General features: G+C 54.2%; 1 protein-coding gene across 2 annotated transcripts in view; it reads left to right on the top strand.

Moving 5' to 3' along the window:
- Positions 1-21: 21 nt before the first annotated feature.
- CEPT1 (choline/ethanolamine phosphotransferase 1) overlaps positions 22-18,454 on the top strand; it is a 60,229-nt gene continuing 41,796 nt past the window's right edge. For both annotated transcript variants that reach the window (XM_064173942.1, XM_064173943.1), the window contains exons 1-4: positions 22-64; positions 4,219-4,620; positions 12,343-12,490; positions 16,484-16,625. In XM_064173942.1, coding sequence (XP_064030012.1) covers positions 4,225-4,620; positions 12,343-12,490; positions 16,484-16,625 — 686 coding nt within the window. In that variant the 5' untranslated portion in view covers positions 22-64; positions 4,219-4,224. The remainder of the gene's footprint in view (positions 65-4,218; positions 4,621-12,342; positions 12,491-16,483; positions 16,626-18,454) is intronic.

Here is an 18,454-nt window from a genome sequence, read left to right as displayed (position 1 = left end):
CCTCCCCTCCTTTGCGGCTGTCGCAAAAGTGGCGTAAAGCGCCGCCCGGTGCGGGGAGACTGAGGTAGAGCTTGGGCTGGCTGCGCCGGCGGGTGGGCGGCGAGGGGCTGGGGGCTGCTCGGCTGGGGGCTGCTCTGCTGGGGGCTCTCGGAGGGAGGGGAAAGCCCTGCGGGTGAGGGGAGAGAGCCGTGAGGTTGGGGCTGGGCCTTTGCCGCGGGCTGGGCCGGGGTACTCCCCCCCCCCCCCCCGCCTCCCCCCGGCCTCCTCCTCCTCCTCCTCCCCGGCCTGGCAGCGGCTGCGTCCTGGCAGCTCCGGGAGCTGCCTGCTCGGCGCCGGGGGAGCAGCGGGTGGCCGGCCCGGGGGGGTGTCCTTGTGCTCTTTCCCCTGCTGTGGGTGTTCGCCGGCGAGCAGCCAGGCCCGGGGGAAGGTCCCTTGGGGGGCGGGCGCTGTGGGGCTTGCTTTGGAGTGGTGTTGGCTCCGCGGGGGCAGAGCCGTTCCAGGGCAGGGGCAGAGCAAGCGTTTTGCTGCACCGAAAGGCGTTCTTCTGGGCAGCCAGGACGGCACCCACAGGGGCCTTCTAGGTGACTAAGTCTAATTGCCTGATAAACGAATGGGTGCAGGTTTGCTGCTCTCCGGCTTGTCACGTCCCTTGCTGACAGAGCTGTCCGAGGTTGCCTTTTCCCGCTGGGAAATTGCTGTAATTAAACTGTGGAAAGGAGAGAACTTTGCTTGTGCCAGTGCTGACTTCTGGTTTATTCAGCTTGCACAGCTCCAGGCTGGGTGGGGAATGGCTGAGAGCAGCCCTGAGGAGCAGGCCCTGGGGGTCTGGGCTGATGCAAAGCTCAACAGGAGCCTGCAGTGGGAGTGCAGCCCAGACACAACCCTGTGCTGGGCTGCAGCAAGAGCAGTGTGGGCACAGGGCAAGGGAGGGGATTCTGCCCCTTGGCTCTGCTCTCCTCACACCCCACCTGCAGTCCTGGGGGCAGCTCTGCAGCCCCCAGCACAAGCAGGACATGGAAGTGTTGGAGCCAGTGCAGAGGAGGCCACCAGGATGCTGAGAGGGCTGCAGCAGCTCTGCTCTGAGCACAGGCTGAGAGAGTTGGGGCTGTGCAGGCTGGAGAAGAGAAGGCTTGGAGGAGAGCTTGGAGTGGCCTTGCAGGATCTGAAGGGGGCTGCAGGAGGGCTGGGGAGGGACTATTGACAAGATCTGGGAATGAGAGGAAGAGGAGAGATGGGTTTGAAGTGTCAGAGGGGAGATTGGAACTGGATGTTAGGAAGAAGTTGTTTGCAGTGAGGGTGGTGAGAGACTGGCACAGGTTGGGGGTGGTGAGACACTGGCATAGGTTTTCCAGGGAGGTTGTGCAGCACAGAAGCACAGAATGTGATCAAAGATCACATTCTGTGCTTCTGTGCTCCACAACCTCCCTGAAGATGTTCAAGACCAGGCTGGGTGAAGCCTTGAATGACCTGTTCTGGTGGGAGGTGTCTCTGCCTATGTCAGGGGGGTTGGAACTGGCTGAGCTTTGAGCTCCTTTCCAACCTAAACCACTCTATGCTTGTCCCTACCTGGTGTGTGAGTAGCTGATGGCTCTCACCTCTAGCTGGACTCCACAACTAAGGATTTTTTTCCCCTCCCTCCCTCTCTTTTTCTTGTAGATAAATAACAAACTTTTCTTTTGAGTCTCCTTTCTCTGCTGCTTCTCCTCTAGCTGGTGTGGAGAGGTTTGTGTTTCTGGTCACCTGCCTTCAAGGGAGATTGACCCATGATGAGGGTCACCATGGCCTGGAGATGCTGTTCCCAGCTTTGTGTTTTCTCTTCCCAACTGTTATCTGTAGGCTGTGTTTGCTCAGCTAAAGCTCTTTAGCTGCTGCATGTCTTGAAGAGTTGACTTGAAATGAGCTCTCACCTGAGCTGGGGTAAATTCAGAGAGGAAAAGAGCCACAGGAAAAGTGAAATAAGGAGCAGTGATCTTGTGAAAATGCTTTGAACTGCCTTCAGGTGGTTGTTCATCATCCCCAGAGAGGCAAAGCTGCTCCAAAGCATTGTAACTGAAGTCTGCTCTGTATTTGGACTGCTTTTAGTGCCTTCTAGTCGAGAAGCTGAAGTGGTGTCTGTCTGTTAGGTACAGCTACAGTCCTGTGAGAGATGCCAGGGTGCTGCTTGTGCCTTGGTCTGTAACATAAGTCACTGGGATGGTTTAAGTTTCTTCTGCTGCTGAAATTCAGGCTGCAGTGGGCAGCAAGGGAAGCAAACAGATTTGTCTTCACCAGTTTGTAACCACATGGAAAATGCTTGGCCTTGGTCTTTCCCCCAGCAGTTCTCTACATAGCTTTGGTTTTCAAGGGTGAGCTGATGTGAAATCAGAGTTAGAGAATGGTCTGGGTTGGAAGGGGCCTTAAAGCTCATCCAGTTCCAACCCCTGCCATGGGCAGGGACACCTCCCACCAGCTCAGCTTGCTCAAGGCCTCATCCAGGTTAGCATTCAGCACCTCCAGGCTGGGGGCAGCCACAGCCTCCATGGGCAACCTGTGCTAGTCTCTCCCCACCCTCACTCTCAACAATTTCTTCCTCATCTCCACTCTCTCCCTTCTCCCAGCTCAGAGTCACTGCCCTCCAGAGTCCCTCCCCAGCTCTTCTGGAGCCCCTTCAGATACTGGAAGGCTGCTCTAAGTCCTCCCTGGAGCCTTCTCTTCTCCAGGCTGCACAGCCCCAACTCTCCCAGCCTGTCCCCACAGGGGAGGTTCTTCAGCCCTCTGATCAATTTTTGTGGCCTCTGGACCCTCACCAACAATTCCATGTCCTTGTGCCCCAGAACTGGAGGCAGTGCTGCAGGTGGGGCCTCAGCATAGCAGAGGGGCAGAATCCCCTGCTGCCTGCTCTGCCTGTGCCCCACCTCCTCTCTTTGCTGCTGCCAAGTGAAAGCCGCCTGAGAGCATCACCTATGAACTTTGGCTATCTCAAGCTCTAGCATGAGGTGTCCTTGCCCACAGCAGGGGTGGGGGCTGGAACTAGATGATCCTTGTGACCCCTTCCAACATGCCTTTTGGGGACAGTCTCCTGCTTGAACCAACTGGAGAAGAGGAGGCTCAGGGGAGACCTTATTGCTGTCTACAACTACCTGAGGGGTGGTTGTGGCCAGGAGGAGGTTGCTCTCTTCTCTCAGGTGGCCAGCACCAGAACAAGAGGACACAGCCTCAGGCTGTGCCAGGGGAAATTTAGGCTGGAGGTGAGGAGAAAGTTCTTCCCTGAGAGAGTCATTGGACACTGGAATGGGCTGCCCGGGGAGGTGGTGGAGTGGCTGTGCCTGGAGCTGTTGAAGGCAGGACTGGACATGGCACTTGGTGCCATGGTCTGGCCTTGAGCTCTGTGCTAAAGGGTTGGACTTGATGGTCTGTGAGGTCTCTTCCAAGCTTGGTGATACTGTGACACTGTGAACTCCCAACATACTGTGAGAGCAACTTAGACAACTGAGCTGCTACACCTAGAAATGTTTGCAGGCACTGCTAGCCCTAGATGGAGCCTAAAGCTGGACAAGAAGGACATGGAAGTGCTGGAGCTGGTCTAGAGGAGGGCACTGAAGCTGGTGAAGGGTCTAGAGAATAAGCCTCATGAGAAGTGACTGTGAAGGAGTTTGGGCTGTTTGGTCTGAAAAAGAGGAGGCTGAGGGAAGATCTTGCTGCTGTCTGCGAGTACCTGAAGGGATGTTGTGGAGGGGCTGGTGCTGGTCTCTTCTCACAGGTCATTTGGGACAGAATAAGGGGGAATGGCCTCAAGCTGAGGCTGGGTAGGCTTAGATTGGACATTAGGGAAAAGAATTCACTGGGAGAGTGATCAGGCACTGGAGTGAGCTGCCCAGGGAGATGGTTGAGGTACCAAGCCTGGATGTGTTTAAGGGTGGTTTGGATGTGGTGCTTAGGGATATGGTTTAAAGTGAATGTTGTTCTTCACAGAGAGAGTGATTTCCCACTGGAATGGGCTGCCCAGGGAGGTGGTGGAGGCACTGTCCCTGGAGGTCTTCAAGAAGAGACTGGATGGGGCACTTGGTGCCATAGTCTGGTTGACTGGCTGGGGCTGGGTTGGACTGGATGATCTTGGAGGTCTCTTCCAACCTGGTTGATTCTATGACTTGATGATCCGGAGGCTCTTTTCCAACCTGGATGTTTCTGTGATTCTGTGACTGGTTCACCTTCAGCACATCCCAACCCTTTGTGTTGCAGGATCTTATGGTTCTCCAGAACAGCTGCTGCCTGCCAAACAAGAGCTCTGAGCCCTCCCGATCCATGAGTGGGCATCGGAACATCAAGAGGCGATGTGGGGAGTCCCACCTGGAGTCCCTGGCAGGCTGTGGGCACAGCCCTGCTGCTGGCTGTGTGCTGAGCAAGCTGGTTCAGTTGCCTACACCTCCCCTGTCCAAGCACCAGCTGAAACGGTTAGAAGAACACAAATACCAGAGCGCTGGACGGTCCCTGCTTGAGCCTCTGATGCAAGGCTACTGGGAATGGTTAGTTGGAAGAGTTCCAGCCTGGATTGCCCCCAACCTGATCACCATCATTGGACTGTTAATAAATATCTTTACAACTCTGCTATTAGTATATTACTGCCCTACAGCTACAGAGCAGGTAAGTGGACCTCTGGCTGTGTTTCTGGGTGGTTGCTGTTTGTCTCGTGGCAGCTGGCATTGGTTTCTGGTGGCTTTGCCTGGAACATAAAGCCTATGAGGAGAGGCTGAGGGAGCTGGGGGTATGCAGCCTGGAGAAGAGGAGGCTCAGGGGTGATCTCATTGCTGTCTACAACTACCTGAAGGGACATTGTAGCCAGGTGGGGGTTGGGCTCTTCTCCCAGGCAAGCAGCAACAGAACAAGGGGACACAGTCTCAGTTGTGCCGGGGGAAGTACAGGCTGGGTGTGAGGAGGAAGTTGTTGTCAGAGAGAGTGATTGGCATTGGAATGGGCTGCCCAGGGAGGTGGTGGAGTGGCTGTGCCTGGAGGTGTTCAAGAAGAGACTGGATGAGGCACTCGGTGCCATGGTCTGGTTGACTGGCTAGGGCTGGGTGCTAGGTTGGACTGGATGAGATTGGAGGTCTCTTCCAACCTGGTTGATTCTATGATCTTTCTCGTTGGCCAGCCTGCAGTTTTCTTGGAGTGACAGAATGGCTCAGGTCAGAAGGGACCTCAGAGGTCCTCCCCACCATGGGCAGGGACACCTCTGAACTAGGTCAAAGAATCAATTGGAAGGGACCACAAGCAAGGGGTAGAAAACTGTTTCTGAGCTGAGGGACATGTCACAGAATCAGGCAGGGCTGAAAGGGACCACAAGGAGCAGCCAGTCCCAACCCCCCTGCCATGCCCAGGGACACCCTACCCTAGAGCAGGCTGCACACAGCCTCAGCCAGCCTGGCCTCAAACACCTCCAGCCATGGGGCCTCAACCACCTCCCTGGGCAACCCATTCCAGCCTCTCACCACTCCTGCTCAACAACTTCCTCCTCACCTCCAGACTCACTCTCCCCACCTCCAGCTTTGTTCTATTCCCCCCAGTCTTGCCACTCCCTCACAGCCTCAAAAGTCCCTCCACAGCTTTTTTGTATCCCACTTCAGGTCTTGGAAGGCCACAAGAAGGTCACTTTGGAGCCTCCTCCAGACTGAACAACCCCAGCTCTTTCAGTCTGTGCTCATAGGAGAGCTGCTCCAGCCAGATGAGGTTGCTGAAGGCCTCATCCAGCCTGACCTTGAACACCTCCAAAGAGTGGACATCCACAGCCTCCCTGGGCAACTTGTTCCAGTGTCTCACCCACCCTCACACTGAAGAATCTTCCTAAGATTGAGTCTAACCCTGCTCTCCCTCAACTTCAAACCATTCCCCCTTGGCCTGGCTCTAGACACCCTCAGGAAAAGTCCCTCTGCAGCCTTCCTGTAGGATCCCTTCAGGTACTGGAAGGCAGCTTTAGGGTTGTTGCTGCTTTCTAACATGAAGTTGATTTGTCTCAGCCTTTGTGTGCCTCTGGGAGCACCTGCATGCAGCAAGAGCATGCAGACTGGGGTGAGCACACTGCTGGCTGAGTGCATCAAGGTGGACAGGAGGCCTGAAATCCTGCCAGGAGAGGTTTAGGTTGAGCTGAGGAAACATTTGATTGCTGCAAGAGTGATCAGGGGTTGGAGCAGGCTGCCCAGGGAGGTGGTGGAGTCCCCACCCCTGGAGGTGTTCAAGAAACATTTGGACTTGGCACCTGGGGACATGGTTTGATTGCTGTGGTGGTGTTGGGTTGATGATTGGACTTGACCTTGGAGGTCTCTTCCAACCCAAACAATTCTGTGGCTCTGTGATTGTATCAGATGAGGCTTAGCACCAAAGCAGGCTGTGATGGAACCTGCTGCAGGACCCTTGCAGCCCCCCCAGGGCTTGAGTGCAGGCAGTTAAGTGGATCTGCAGCTGCCTGCAGAGCTTTTGCCTGTTTATTTTCTCTGCTTGTGGGGTTAGTCACCTTCAGCCTTCTGATCTAGAGTTACCACACAACAAGAGGCACAAGGTGACTCTCTTGGCAGCGAGCTGAGGCTGCATGAACCCAGCTAGAGTTGCAACACTGCAAGGAACTTGAGCTCAGGCAAAGGGCTGAGCTCCCAAGAGGCTGCTTGCTCTGTGCTGCTGTGACTGAAGTCAGCTTATCAGGAGAAAAGAACCTTTCTTCAGCCCATGTGGGTCCTGGCAGCACGGAGCAGGCTCTTGGGTACAGTGTGAGATGAGCTGGGGGAACACAGTTGTCCTCCTGGGCAGGCTGGATCAAAGTCTGTGTTCTGAGTGCACTGCCCTGTCTGAATGTCCTGCAATTCCTGGTGTCAGGGGCACCCAATGGCCTGTGATTCCTGCTGCCCTGGAATTCCTGGTATCAGGGGACACAGAAACCTTTGTGAGGTGTTCCAAAGACTTTTCTCTCTCTCAGATCCTCCTGGGGCATTTTCTGACTTTTGTTTTTGTGCACTGGAAAAGTTTTGTCACTTGGGATGTTGAACCTTATCTGTGTGCACTGAAAGAAGGAATTGTTTGGTAGAGAAAATGGCTTAGATGTTGGCTAGCTGCAGAATGTCTCAGCAGTTCTGGCCTTGAAACCAGCTCTGCCAGCTGGGGCTGGGGAGATACTTTGGACACAAGTCACAGATGTCTCCCTGAAAGGAGGCTGGAGCCAGGTGGGGGTTGGGCTCTGCTCCCTTTGCTAAGGTCTAGTTGATTGAATAGGGCTGGGTGCTAGGTTGGACTGGATGATCTTGGAGGTCTCTTCCAACCTGGTTGGTTCTATGATTCTTCTCCTTAGTCTCAGCCTGGCCTGGGTCAGCAGCGATGTGGGCAGCAGGAGCAGTGCAGGGGTTGTGCCCCTGCCACGTCTTGAATCTTGGGGTCAGTTTTGGGCCCTCACTGCAAGAAGGACATTGAAGGGCTGGAGCAGGTCTAGAGAAAGGCAAGGAAGCTGGAGGAAGGTCTGGAGAAGAGGGCTGGGGAGGAGCAGCTGAGGGGCCTGGGGGTGTTCAGCCTGGAGAAGGAGAGGCTGAGGAGAGACCTACAGCTCCCTGAGAGGAGGTTGGAGCCAGGTGGGGGTTGGGCTTTGCTCGGGTAGAAGTAGAGGAAATGTCCTGAGACTGTGCCAGGGGAGGGTTAGGTTAGAGAGGAGGAAAAATGAGTTTGCTGGAGGAGTGGTCAGGGACTGGCAGAGGCTGCCCAGGAGAGTGCCCATGGCTGGAGGGGCTGAAGAAAGCTGTGGCCATGGCAGGTGGGGACAAGGTTTAGTGGCCATGGTGGGGCTGGGTTGACGTTGGACTGAATGACCTTAGAGAGCTTTTGCAACCTAAACAACTCCATGATTCTAGGAATTTGGTTCCAGCCAGGCTGTGACACCCCCAGTCAGGTTGGCACATGGAAGGCTGAGTCCCTGCTCCACCTTTGACATGGCCCAGAGGTGTTTGCCTCTTGTAGAAATCTGTTGAAAGAGTTTCACAATAACTGCTGGGGTTTGGCAGGTGCAAGCTAAAAAGTGAGTGGTGAATCTGAGCAGTGGGCACTTGGAGCAGCTCCTTCCTTTTCCAGCTGATGGCATCGTTCTGAGGCTTGCTTTTCACTTGCCCCCCTCCAGCGATGTTAGCTGGGGGCTGAAGCTGTGATTCAGCTCAGAGAGAGACTTCAACCTGCCTCTGTTCCAGCAGCTCCTGCAGGCTGCTGAGCAGAGCACAAAGTGAAACCCAGAGTGCAGGGGTGGGGGGTTGGGTAGGTGACAAAGCTGGGGAGGGGCCTGGAGCAGAGCCCTGTGAGGAGAGGCTGAGGGAGCTGGGGGGGTGCAGCCTGCAGCAGAGGAGGCTCAGGGCAGAGCTGATTGCTGCCTGCAGCTGCCTGCAGGGAGGCTGTAGCCAGGTGGGGTTGGGCTCTGCTGCCAGGCAGCCAGGGCCAGAAGAAGGGGACAGAGGCTGAAGCTGTGCCAGGGCAGGTCTAGGCTGGATGTTGTTAGGAAGTTGTTGTCAGAGAGAGTGATTGGCACTGGAATGGGCTGCCCAGGGAGGTGGTGGAGTGGCTGTGGCTGGAGGTGTTGCAGCCAAGCCTGGCTGGGGCACTCAGTGCCATGGTCTGGTTGACTGGGCAGGGCTGGCTGAGCTTGGAGCTCTCTGCCAACCTGCCTGATTCTATGACTGTCTGTGATTAAACCTCAGAAGCTGTGCTCAGAGCCTCAGCTCAGTTCCCCCTGCTCACTGCATTCAAGCCCTGCTGGGCCTTCGCCAGCGTGAGAGCTGCAAAGGCAGGGAGAGGTCTCCTCATTTGAGCTGCAAAAGAACTTTCTGCTGAGGTGGCTTCAGCTGCTCTGCTTTCCATGTGGCACAGGGAGATGCCATCTCGGTGGTGGAGCTGGGAGCTCCTGCTTTATGCAGCTTGGGAAGCTCTCTGCTGGAGAAAATGGGGCTTGCAGATTCCAGAAATAGCTTCTTTTTTCCCCTTCCTTTGCCCTGGGAGCAGTTTTGCTTTCAGATGTAAATTGGCTCTTCCTTGTAGCTCAGCTCTTGGTTCAGCTCCTTTCAAAGGCGACTTGTTTCTTCCTGTCGAGGAAAGGTGTGGCCGAGGGGATGTGGTTGCTTGCTTGCAGCTTCAGCAGCTTCAGCAGGCAGCAGAATTGGTGTCTGAGGGAGACCGCAGCTAGCAAAGTGCTGCCTGATGGAATGGGGGAGTCTTTATGGGGGGGTGAGGAGGAAAAGTGGTTTGATTGAGAGGGAGCTGTGAAATCTTACACAGGTACTTAGAACATAGGGAGGTGGTGGAGTCACTGTCCCTGGAGGGGTTCAAGCCAAGCCTGGTTGGGACACTTAGTGCCATGGTCTGGTTGGTTGGATAGGGCTGGGGGCTAGGTTGGGCTGGATGAGCTTGGAGGGTCTCTTCTAACCTGGTTGATTCTGTGATGCCTTGGAGCTGTTCATGGCCAAGTTGGATGGGGTCTTGAGCAACTTGGTCTAGTGTGAGATTGTCCCTGCCCCTGGTAGAGGGGTTGGAACTGGATGGTCTTTAAGTTCCCTTCCAACCCAAATCACTCAAGGATTCTGTGGAACATCCAAGTGCAGCCTTACAGACATAACTGAGTGGAAACTGAGGTGCTGGGACAGGTTGCCCAGAGGAGGGGTAATGGCTTCAGCCTGGAAGAAGTGGGCTTCAGGAAGCAATTCTTCCCCATCAGGGTGGGGAGGCACTGGAACAGGTTATCCAGAGAAGATGTGGAGGCTCCAAGCCTGAAGGAGTTCAGAGTCAGGTTGGATGAAGCCTTGGGCAACCTGGACTAGTGGGAGGTGTCCCTGCCCATGGCAGGGAGTTGGGACTGGATGAGCTTGAAGGTCCCTCCTGACCCAAACCATTCTGGGATGCTATGAAACAGCCACCCTGAGAATCTGAGAACCACAGAATGGTTTGGGTTGGAAAGGAGCTCCAAAGCTGGTCCAGTCCAACCTCCTGCACTCAGCAGGGACATCCTCCTCTAGAGCAGGTTTCCCACAGCCCTGTCCAGCCTCACCTTCAATATCTCCTCAACCACCCCTCTGGGCAACCTGCTGCAGTGTTCCAGCAGCCTCCTGCTGCAGGACTTGTTCCTCACATCCAATCTCAGTCTGCTCTAGTTTGAAGCCACTGCCCTTGTCCTGTCCCTGCAGGCCTCTGCAAACAGTCCCTCTGCAGCCTTCTTGTAGCCCCCTTCTAGGTACTGGAAGGCTGCTCTGAGGTCTCACTGGAGCCTTCTCTTCTCCAGGCTGAACAGCCCCAACTGCCTCAACAGAGGCTCTCCAACCTCTGATCATCTTCATGACCTCCTCTGACTCTGTCAGGTCCACATCCTTCCTGTGTTGAGAGTTCCAGAGCTGGTTTGGTTGGATCTGCTGCTAAAAGCAGAGCCTGGTGCCAGCTGTTGAAGCAGAATGAAGTGTCTTGGTGAACTACAGTAGCAGGAGCAATGCAAGCTCTGGAAAGAAAGAGATTTAAGCCTGTGTGAGTCATGGTTGCATAGCCCAAGCTGCACTCCAGAGCTTTATGAGAGGAGACTCAGCTTTGATTAAGCTGCTTGGCTGGCTCTGAACCTTCTTGGCGTGGTCTGTAAACTAAAGCTGCTGATAAATGCTCACTTCATGAAGTGTGTCAGATGGGAAGGCTGCAAAAGGTCCAATGCTAGCAGATGAATCAATGTCTAACCTGGGAGAGGCTAATGGCAGCCCTCTCTGGCTTCTGTGGGTGCTGTGGTTTATGGTTCACTCCTGGAAAGGGCTGGAGTTGTAGTCTCTGCTGGCACTGGTTGGACTTCTGGAGAGAGGGGAAAAAATTGCTGTGCAGGATGGGAATAGTCAGTACCAGGGAACTGGCAAAGCTGCTGCTGCTGGAGAAGGAGGATGATCAGAGGGCTGGAGAACCTCCCCTGATCTAGGGTAGGGTGTCCCTGCCTGTGGCAGGGGGGTTGGAACTGGCTGATCCTTGTGGTCCCTTCCAACCCTGACTGATTCTATGAGTGAGGCTCTTCAGCCCAGAGGAGAGAAGGCTGCAGGGAGATCTTAGAGGCCTTGAGCAACCTGATCTAGTGGAAGGTGTCTGGGGGAAGCCTTAGAGCAGCCTTCCAGTGCCTGAAGGGTACTGCACTTCCAGTACCTGAAGGGTACCTGAAGGCCACTGCAAGTCTGTGGAGGGGCTGTTTCCAAGACCTTGTAAGACAGGACAAGGTGCAATGGTTTAAAGCTAGAGCAGGGGAGACTGAGGTTGGCCACCAGGAGGAAGTTCTACACACTGAGGGTGATGACATAATGGAAGAGGTTGGCCACGGATGTGGCTGAGGCTCTGTCCCTGGAGACATTCAAGGTGAAACTCGATGTGGCCCTGAGCAACCTGATCTTGTTGGAGGTGTCCCTGCTGGCTGCAGGGGGAAGTTGGACAAGTTGACCTCTGAGGATCCCTTCCAGCCTGATGCAAGCTGTGAAGTCAGTGGTGGAGCTGCTGCTCTGCAGAGCACTGAGAGCTGAGCTCCAGAGGTCTGAGCACTCCGCAGTGAAGTGCTTCCCAAGGGCCACTGCAGCCTGTCCTTGGCACTGCTCCTGCAGCTGAGCCCTGGGTGAGCTCTGGTGGAGATGAGCTCAGTGTCTGTGACACTGCTGCACGTTCTGGGGGCTAAGAATACTTCTGAGTTTCTAAAGTCAGACAACTTGCCCACAGCCCTGCTGGAACTAGAAACAAGACAGGGATGTCGAAGTGGAGACCAGTGGGAAGTGATGCTCCTCAGGGTGGTGCTGTTTAATGTCTTTGATGTGGGCAGTGAGGTTCAGGCTCTCTCAGCAAGGCTCTGGATGACACCAAGCTGTTTGGTGGAGGGAAGGGATCTGGTCAGAGGGGCCTGGACAGGCTGGAGAAAGTGCTCTTGTGTGAACCTCATAAAGGTCAACAAGGCCAAGGGCAAGCTCCTGCAGCTGGGCTGGGGCTGAAGGGTTGGGGAGCAGCCCTGTGGAGAAGGGCTTGGGGGTGCAGAGCTGGTCAGGAGCTGGCAGTGAGTGCTGCCAGCCCAGCCCCTGCCTGGCCTGGGCTGATCTCCAGCAGCAGGGGCAGGGAGGGGCTTCAGTGCTGTTGTATTTCCAGGTGCACAGTGCAGAGCTGTTCCTCTGAGCAGCCTGGAGCTTGTCACTGCTGTTTAGCTGTCACATCAGAACCCACTCTGCCTCTGCCTACAAGAAGCAGCTGCTGATGGGTCCAGGCATGCACAGAGGCAAACTATGATGTCCTGCTGGAGAGTGTGAGGTTGTGATCTTTGGCCCTTGCCTCTCAGGTTTATAACATCTGCTCTCATTGATCTTTCTTTTGCAGGCACCTCCCTGGGCATACATTGCCTGTGCTTGTGGCCTTTTCATCTACCAGTCTCTGGATGCCATAGATGGAAAACAAGCAAGAAGGACAAATAGCAGCTCCCCCTTAGGAGAGCTCTTTGATCATGGCTGTGACTCACTTTCCACAGGTATTGTCATTTTTTTTTGAGGTACAAATCCAGGCTGGGTGCAGAGTGGGTTGAGAGCAGCTATGAGGAAAAAGCCTTGAGAGTGGTGGGTGCTGAGCTGCTGCCCAGGAGCCAGCAGTGCCCTCATGGAGCCAGCAGTGCCTTCATGCACCCAGCAGGCAGCTGTGTGCTGGGCTGCAGCCAGAGGAGTGTGGGCAGAAGGGAAAGAGAGGCCATCCTGTCCCTTGGCTCTGCTCAGACCTCCCCTCCACTCCTGCCTCCAGTTCTGCTGCCTCCAGTAGAAGACAGTCACAGAGATGTTGAAGTGAGGCCAGAGGAGGCCACAAAGATGATCCAAGGGTTGGAGTAACTCTGCTGTGAGGGCAGGCTGAGGGAGCTGGGGGGGTGCAGCCTGGAGAGGAGAAGGCTCCAGGGGGACTTCAGAGCTGCTGCCAGAGCCTGAAGGGATCCTGCAGGAAGGCTGCAGAGAGACTTTTGCTGAGGGTATCTGAGCCAGGCCAAGGGGGAATGGTTTGGAGCTGAGGCAGAGCAGGGTTAGAGTGGAGCTGAGGAAGAAGTTCTTCAGTGGCAGGGTGGTGAGCCTGGCACAGGCTGCCCAGGGAGGTGGTGGCTGGGGGTGTTCAGGGCCAGGCTGGATGAAGCCTTGAGCAGCTGAGTCTAGGTGAGAGGTGTCCCTGCCCGAGGCAGGGGTTTGGAGCAGATAAGCTCTGAGGCTCCTCCCAAGCCAACCCATTCTGTGATTATTAATTGAGGTGTAAGCAGTAATGACTGGGACCCAGTCTGGAACACAGGGCAGTGTTTTCTCTCTGAGGAGGAGAGCTGCAGCAGCAGAAAGGAGAGCTTTTCTGGCAGCCTTCTTTCCACAGCCAGTGCTCTTGAGCAGCTCAGTGTCTTCCCTTGTGTGCCACTGAACAACAGATGAAGCATGTGACTAATTCAGCCTGAGCCAGCAGCGTTCTGTAGCTGCTCTGGCAGAGGCTTGGCTCTCAAAACCTGCAGTAAGAAGCTGTCAGAATGTTCTTTTGTCTTATTTCAGTCTGAATCTAGACAGTGAATGCAGGCCAAGTGTGAAGCCTGAACAGGGGGACCACAGAAGGCTGAGATTAGAGGCAGCAAGATTCTCATCTAATGACCCCTCCTTGGAAGTGTTCAAAGGCCAGGCTGGATGAAGCCTTGAGCAACCTGGGCTGGTGGAAGGTGTCCCTGGTTCCCTAGGGTTAGAACTTGATGGTCTTTGACCTACTCAAGATGATGCTGCCCTGGCAGGGGGGTTGGACTTAGATCCTCTTTTGAGGTCACTTCCAACCCTTAACACTTCATGATTCTGTGATCTTTAAGGTCCCTTCCAACCCATTCTGGGACTCTATCAATAAGGTCAGGTCTTGACTAGGCAGAGGTCAGCCTGGAGTTTAACCCTGTTGCCAAAGAACAGGTCAGATGCTTTGAGTTGGTTTTTGGTCAATTAACTGCAGTTCTGAAGCTCTTTTGGTTACAATTTGGAGTGCCTTCTCCAAGCTGTGTGTTTAAAGGATGGATGGGAAGGCAGAAAAGCCATCTGAGCCCTGGCTTGGAGCTCTCTTCATGGCACAATAACTCAGGAAATGGAGGGAGGATCTGTGCTTAGCCTAAACTCCAGCAGTGATGCTCCCTCCCCAGCAGAGAAGAGGGATCAGGAAAAGGAGAGAAGGTCCTCAGGGTGAAATGGATTTCATGCCAGAGCCAAACTGCTCTCAGTGTCAGACCCAAGTACATTAAGTTGTCCTCAGCTCAGCAAAGGCCCAGCTGGCACTGAACAGGGAGACAGCCCTCAGCTGGAGGAACCCAAGCAGGAGGCTACTTACCCTCAGCAAGCTTCCCTCTTGATCACAGAACCACAGAATCAGGCAGGTTGGCAGAGAGCTCCAAACTCAGCCAGCCCAACCTATCCCCAGCCCTGGCCAATCAGCCAGACCATGGCACTCAGTGCCCCAGCCAGGCTTGGCTTCAACACCTCCAGCCACAGCCACTCCACCACCTCCCTGGGCAGCCCATCCCAGTGCCAATCACTCTCTGCCAACAACAACTTCCTCCTAGCATCCAGCCTAGACCTGCCCTGGCACAGCTTCAGGCTCTGTCCCCTTGTTCTGTTCCTGGCTGCCTGGCAGCAGAGCCCAACCCCACCTGGCCACAGCCTCCCTGCAGGCAGCTGCAGGCAGCAATAAGCTCTGCCCTGAGCCTCCTCTGCTGCAGGCTGCACCCCCCCAGCTCCCTCAGCCTCTCCTCACAGGGCTGTGCTCCAGGCCCCTCCCCAGCCTTGCTGCCCTTCTCCAAACACCTTCCAGCACCTCAGCAGCTCTCTGCAATGGAGGAGCCCAGAACTGGACACAGCACTGCAGGGGTGGCCTGAGCAGTGCTGAGCACAGGGGCACAAGAACCTCCCTTGTCCTGCTGCCCACACTGCTCCTGAGCCAGCCCAGGATGCCATTGGCTCTGCTGCCCACCTGGGCACTGCTGCCTCCTCTGCAGCTCCTCTCTGCCAGCAGCCCCAGCTCCCTCTCTGCCTGGCTGCTCTCAGCCACTCTGGCCCCAGCCTGTAGTGCTGCTTGGGGTTGTTGTGGCCAAAGTGTAGAACCCTGCACTTGGCCTTGTTCAATCTCATCCCCTTGGCCTCTGCCCACCCATGCAATCTGGCCAGGGCCCTCTGCAGGGCTCTGCTACCCTCCAACAGATCCACAGCTGCTCCTGAGTGTGGTGCTGCTTGTATGGCTTGGATTGTATTTTCCCCAGTAACCTTGTTCTGGACACCTGCTCCCTCCCCCAAAGGGCAATTTCACTACTCTCAGAACTGGGAAGCAGAATTGGAACTCTATATACAAAAGAGACTAAATATAAGAATATAAAAGGCAATTAAAAAGTGTCCAAAGTATATTTACAGCTTCACAGCAGCACAGCCCCTCCCTCTACCTTAATTCAGCTCTTTTATCCCCTCCTGGAGTAGAAGAGCTCCTTCAGCCAGCTCCTGCCTGGCTCCAAGGTGCTAAGAGCCTGCAGCCTGAGTTTGCCCTGTGCTTCTGTCCCAGCAAAAGCAGGATGGGGACAAAAAATAGTCCCCAAATCCTGGATCCATGAGGAAAAGCTCCAACTGGCCAGAGGCTGTGGTTGCATAAATCACTGCAGCCCCTTCGTGTCTAATCTCATTAAGCTGAATGGAAATGCAGGAGACTTAAGAAGCCCTCAGCACTGAGGGCTCTTGCTGGGAACTGAAGTGGACATATTGCAGGCTCTGCTCTCTGCAAATGCAAGTGTTGATACAGACCACCTCAGGATCCATCCTTTGTGCTGCCTCTCCTCCTGTGGGTGTCCAGCAGGTCAAGGGAGGTTCTCCTCCCTCTCTGCTCTGCCCTAGTGAAGCCTCATCTGGAATATTGTGTTCAGTTTCAGGCACCCCAATTCAAGAGAGACAGAGACCTGCTGGAGAGAGTCCAGGGGAGGCTGTGAAGATGATGAAGGGCCTGGGACATCTGTGTGATGAGGAAAGGCTGAGAGCCCTGGGGCTGGTTAGCTTGGAGAGGACTGAGAGGGGATCTTAGCAATGTCTATAAATATCTGAGGGGTGGGTGTCAAGAAGAAGGGTCCAGAGGTTGGTCAGTGGTGTCCTGTGATAGGACAAGAGGCAGTGGACACAAACTGGATCCCAGGAAGCTCCACCTCAACACCAGGAGAAACCTCTTTAGCGTGAGGGTGCTGGAGGCCTGGAGCAGGCTGCCCAGAGAGGTTATGGAGTCTCCTTCTCTGGAGACTTTCAAGTCCCATCTGGATGCATTCCTGTGTGCCCTGCCCTGGATGCTCCTGCTCTGGCAGGGGGCTTGGACTGAATCCTCTCCAGAGATCCCTCCCAACCCTTTTCCATCCTCCGTTTTCTCTGCCGGCATTAGATTGATTTCTGGGAAGGGTCTTGATGCCCTTGCAGCCTTTGGATCTTTTTTTACTGTGTGACTTGATTTTCTTCTGCAGTCTTTGTGGTTTTGGGAACTTGTGTTGCTGTGCAGCTGGGAACCAACCCTGACTGGATGTTCTTTTGTTGTTTTGCTGGAACCTTCATGTTTTACTGCGCTCATTGGCAGACCTACGTCTCGGGAACGCTGCGCTTCGGCATGTGAGTACCTTGGCTGGCAGCAAAACTGAGGGTCAGCTGCTCCCCCTAACAGGTGTTTAGCTGTGCTTTGTGGGTGTAGTTCAGATCCTTAGAGCTGTAGTTAGTTGATTGTGTTTAGAGCTGTAGTAAAGTGGTTGCATTCGTCTAGGCACTCACCTAGAGCTCGTTGGTAGCTGTCAGATCTGCCTCACCGAAGGTGGCAAAGCTTGATTTAGGAGGGGGAAAATATCTCTTTGTCAAATGAGGTCATTAAGAGCTCCCAATAAATAAATAAGGGGAAGGAAGCTTAATGAATAAGGAGAAGGAGTTGATGTTTCATGGTTAGGAGTGCTTCTGTCAGGTGGTGGCAGTCTGCCTTTAGCCTTCCGCTGTCTGCCTTTAGCCTTCCTTTATCTGCCTGACTCAGGATGCAGTGTAGTTAATCTTCACTATTAGCTCTGGAAATGAAGTGATTATCTCTAACATAATGATGATATGAATTGATCTTTTGCCCACTGTTTCAGCTGTTGCATCCCTTTGAGGTAGTCTAGAGCCTGATTCTGTCAAGAATGAGACTAAAATTGCAACAGGAGGAGAATTCGGCAGCTGAAGTCTTGGTTCCTGCTGGGTGAGGGAGGGTCAGGGTGGGGGAGATGAACCAGAAGGACTTGGGGAGCTGTGGGAATATTTGTTCTCTATTCCCATCCAGAGCTCTTGCAAACTAACAAATGTATTTCAAGTGAATGTTCTGCAGAATGACTTTGTCACCTGGAAAGCTCTCAAATTGGTCCTCACTTTGTGTGGAATTTGGAAGCAATGCTCCAGCCTGCACAGTTTAGTTCCAGTTATTGATCTGGAGACACCCAGCCACTGCTAAAGCAGCACAGACAGCAGCCTCTTGCCTACAACACCTCCTGGTGACAGAATTCCAATGCAGATTCTCCTGGAGAAGCTCCAAAACCTGACAGAGCAGGTTCCAAAGTCTGCTGGAGGAACTAAAATATCTCCAGCCCTGTTCTAATCTTGGCAGCAGCAAAGCTGTCAGAAGAGTCTCAAATCAATTCCCTGCTCTTTAATCTTTGAAATGAGGCATTTGGTCCAATCTTGTGCTGTTTTAGGCTTCTCATTTCCACGCTGGATGTCTCAACACTGAATGCTTTTAGCTCACTTTATACTTCACAAAGCCCTGATAACTAAAGGAACCAAGGAACACAAATCCCTCGACCCTGGCATGTGCTTGACTTCACAGATGAGGGTATCAAACCCACCAGGTTGCTGTGGTGCTCCAGAGAAATGTCTGCTGCTCCTGGAATTCCCTGGAATTCTGCTCTCTGCTGTTCTGAGGTGTTTTGAAGGCAGCATTTTGTAGCAGGTGCTGCATTTTGCTCCCTGTTCTGGGCACTGGTGAGGCCATGCCTCAGATTTTGGATTTAGTTTTAGAGGCTTCACTCCAAGAAGGACATTGAGGGGCTGGAGGTTGTGTCCAGGCAGTTGCAGCTCCTTAGAGATCAGCTCACTTCTAGAAGGACATTGAGGGGCTGGAGGTTGTGTCCAGGCAGTTGCAGCTCTTGAGAGATCAGCTCACTCCAAGAAGCACATTGAGGGGCTGGAGGTTGTGGCCAGGCAGTTGCAGCTCTTTAGAGATCAGCTCACTTGTAGAAGGACATTGAGGGGCTGGATGTTGTGTCCAGGCAGTTGCAGCTCTTGAGAGATCTGCTCACTTGTAGAAGGACATTGAGGGGCTGGAGGTTGTGTCCAGGCAGTTGCAGCTCTTTAGAGATCAGCTCACTTCTAGAAGGACACTGAGGGTCTGGAGGTTGTGTCCAGGCAGTTGCAGCTCTTTAGAGATC

The sequence above is a fragment of the Pogoniulus pusillus genome, chromosome 39, assembly GCF_015220805.1.
Source record: "Pogoniulus pusillus isolate bPogPus1 chromosome 39, bPogPus1.pri, whole genome shotgun sequence".
Classification (NCBI taxonomy): Eukaryota; Metazoa; Chordata; class Aves; order Piciformes; family Lybiidae; genus Pogoniulus; species Pogoniulus pusillus.
Note: the sequence above shows the minus strand (reverse complement) of the source record. Positions and strands in the feature narration are given on the sequence as shown.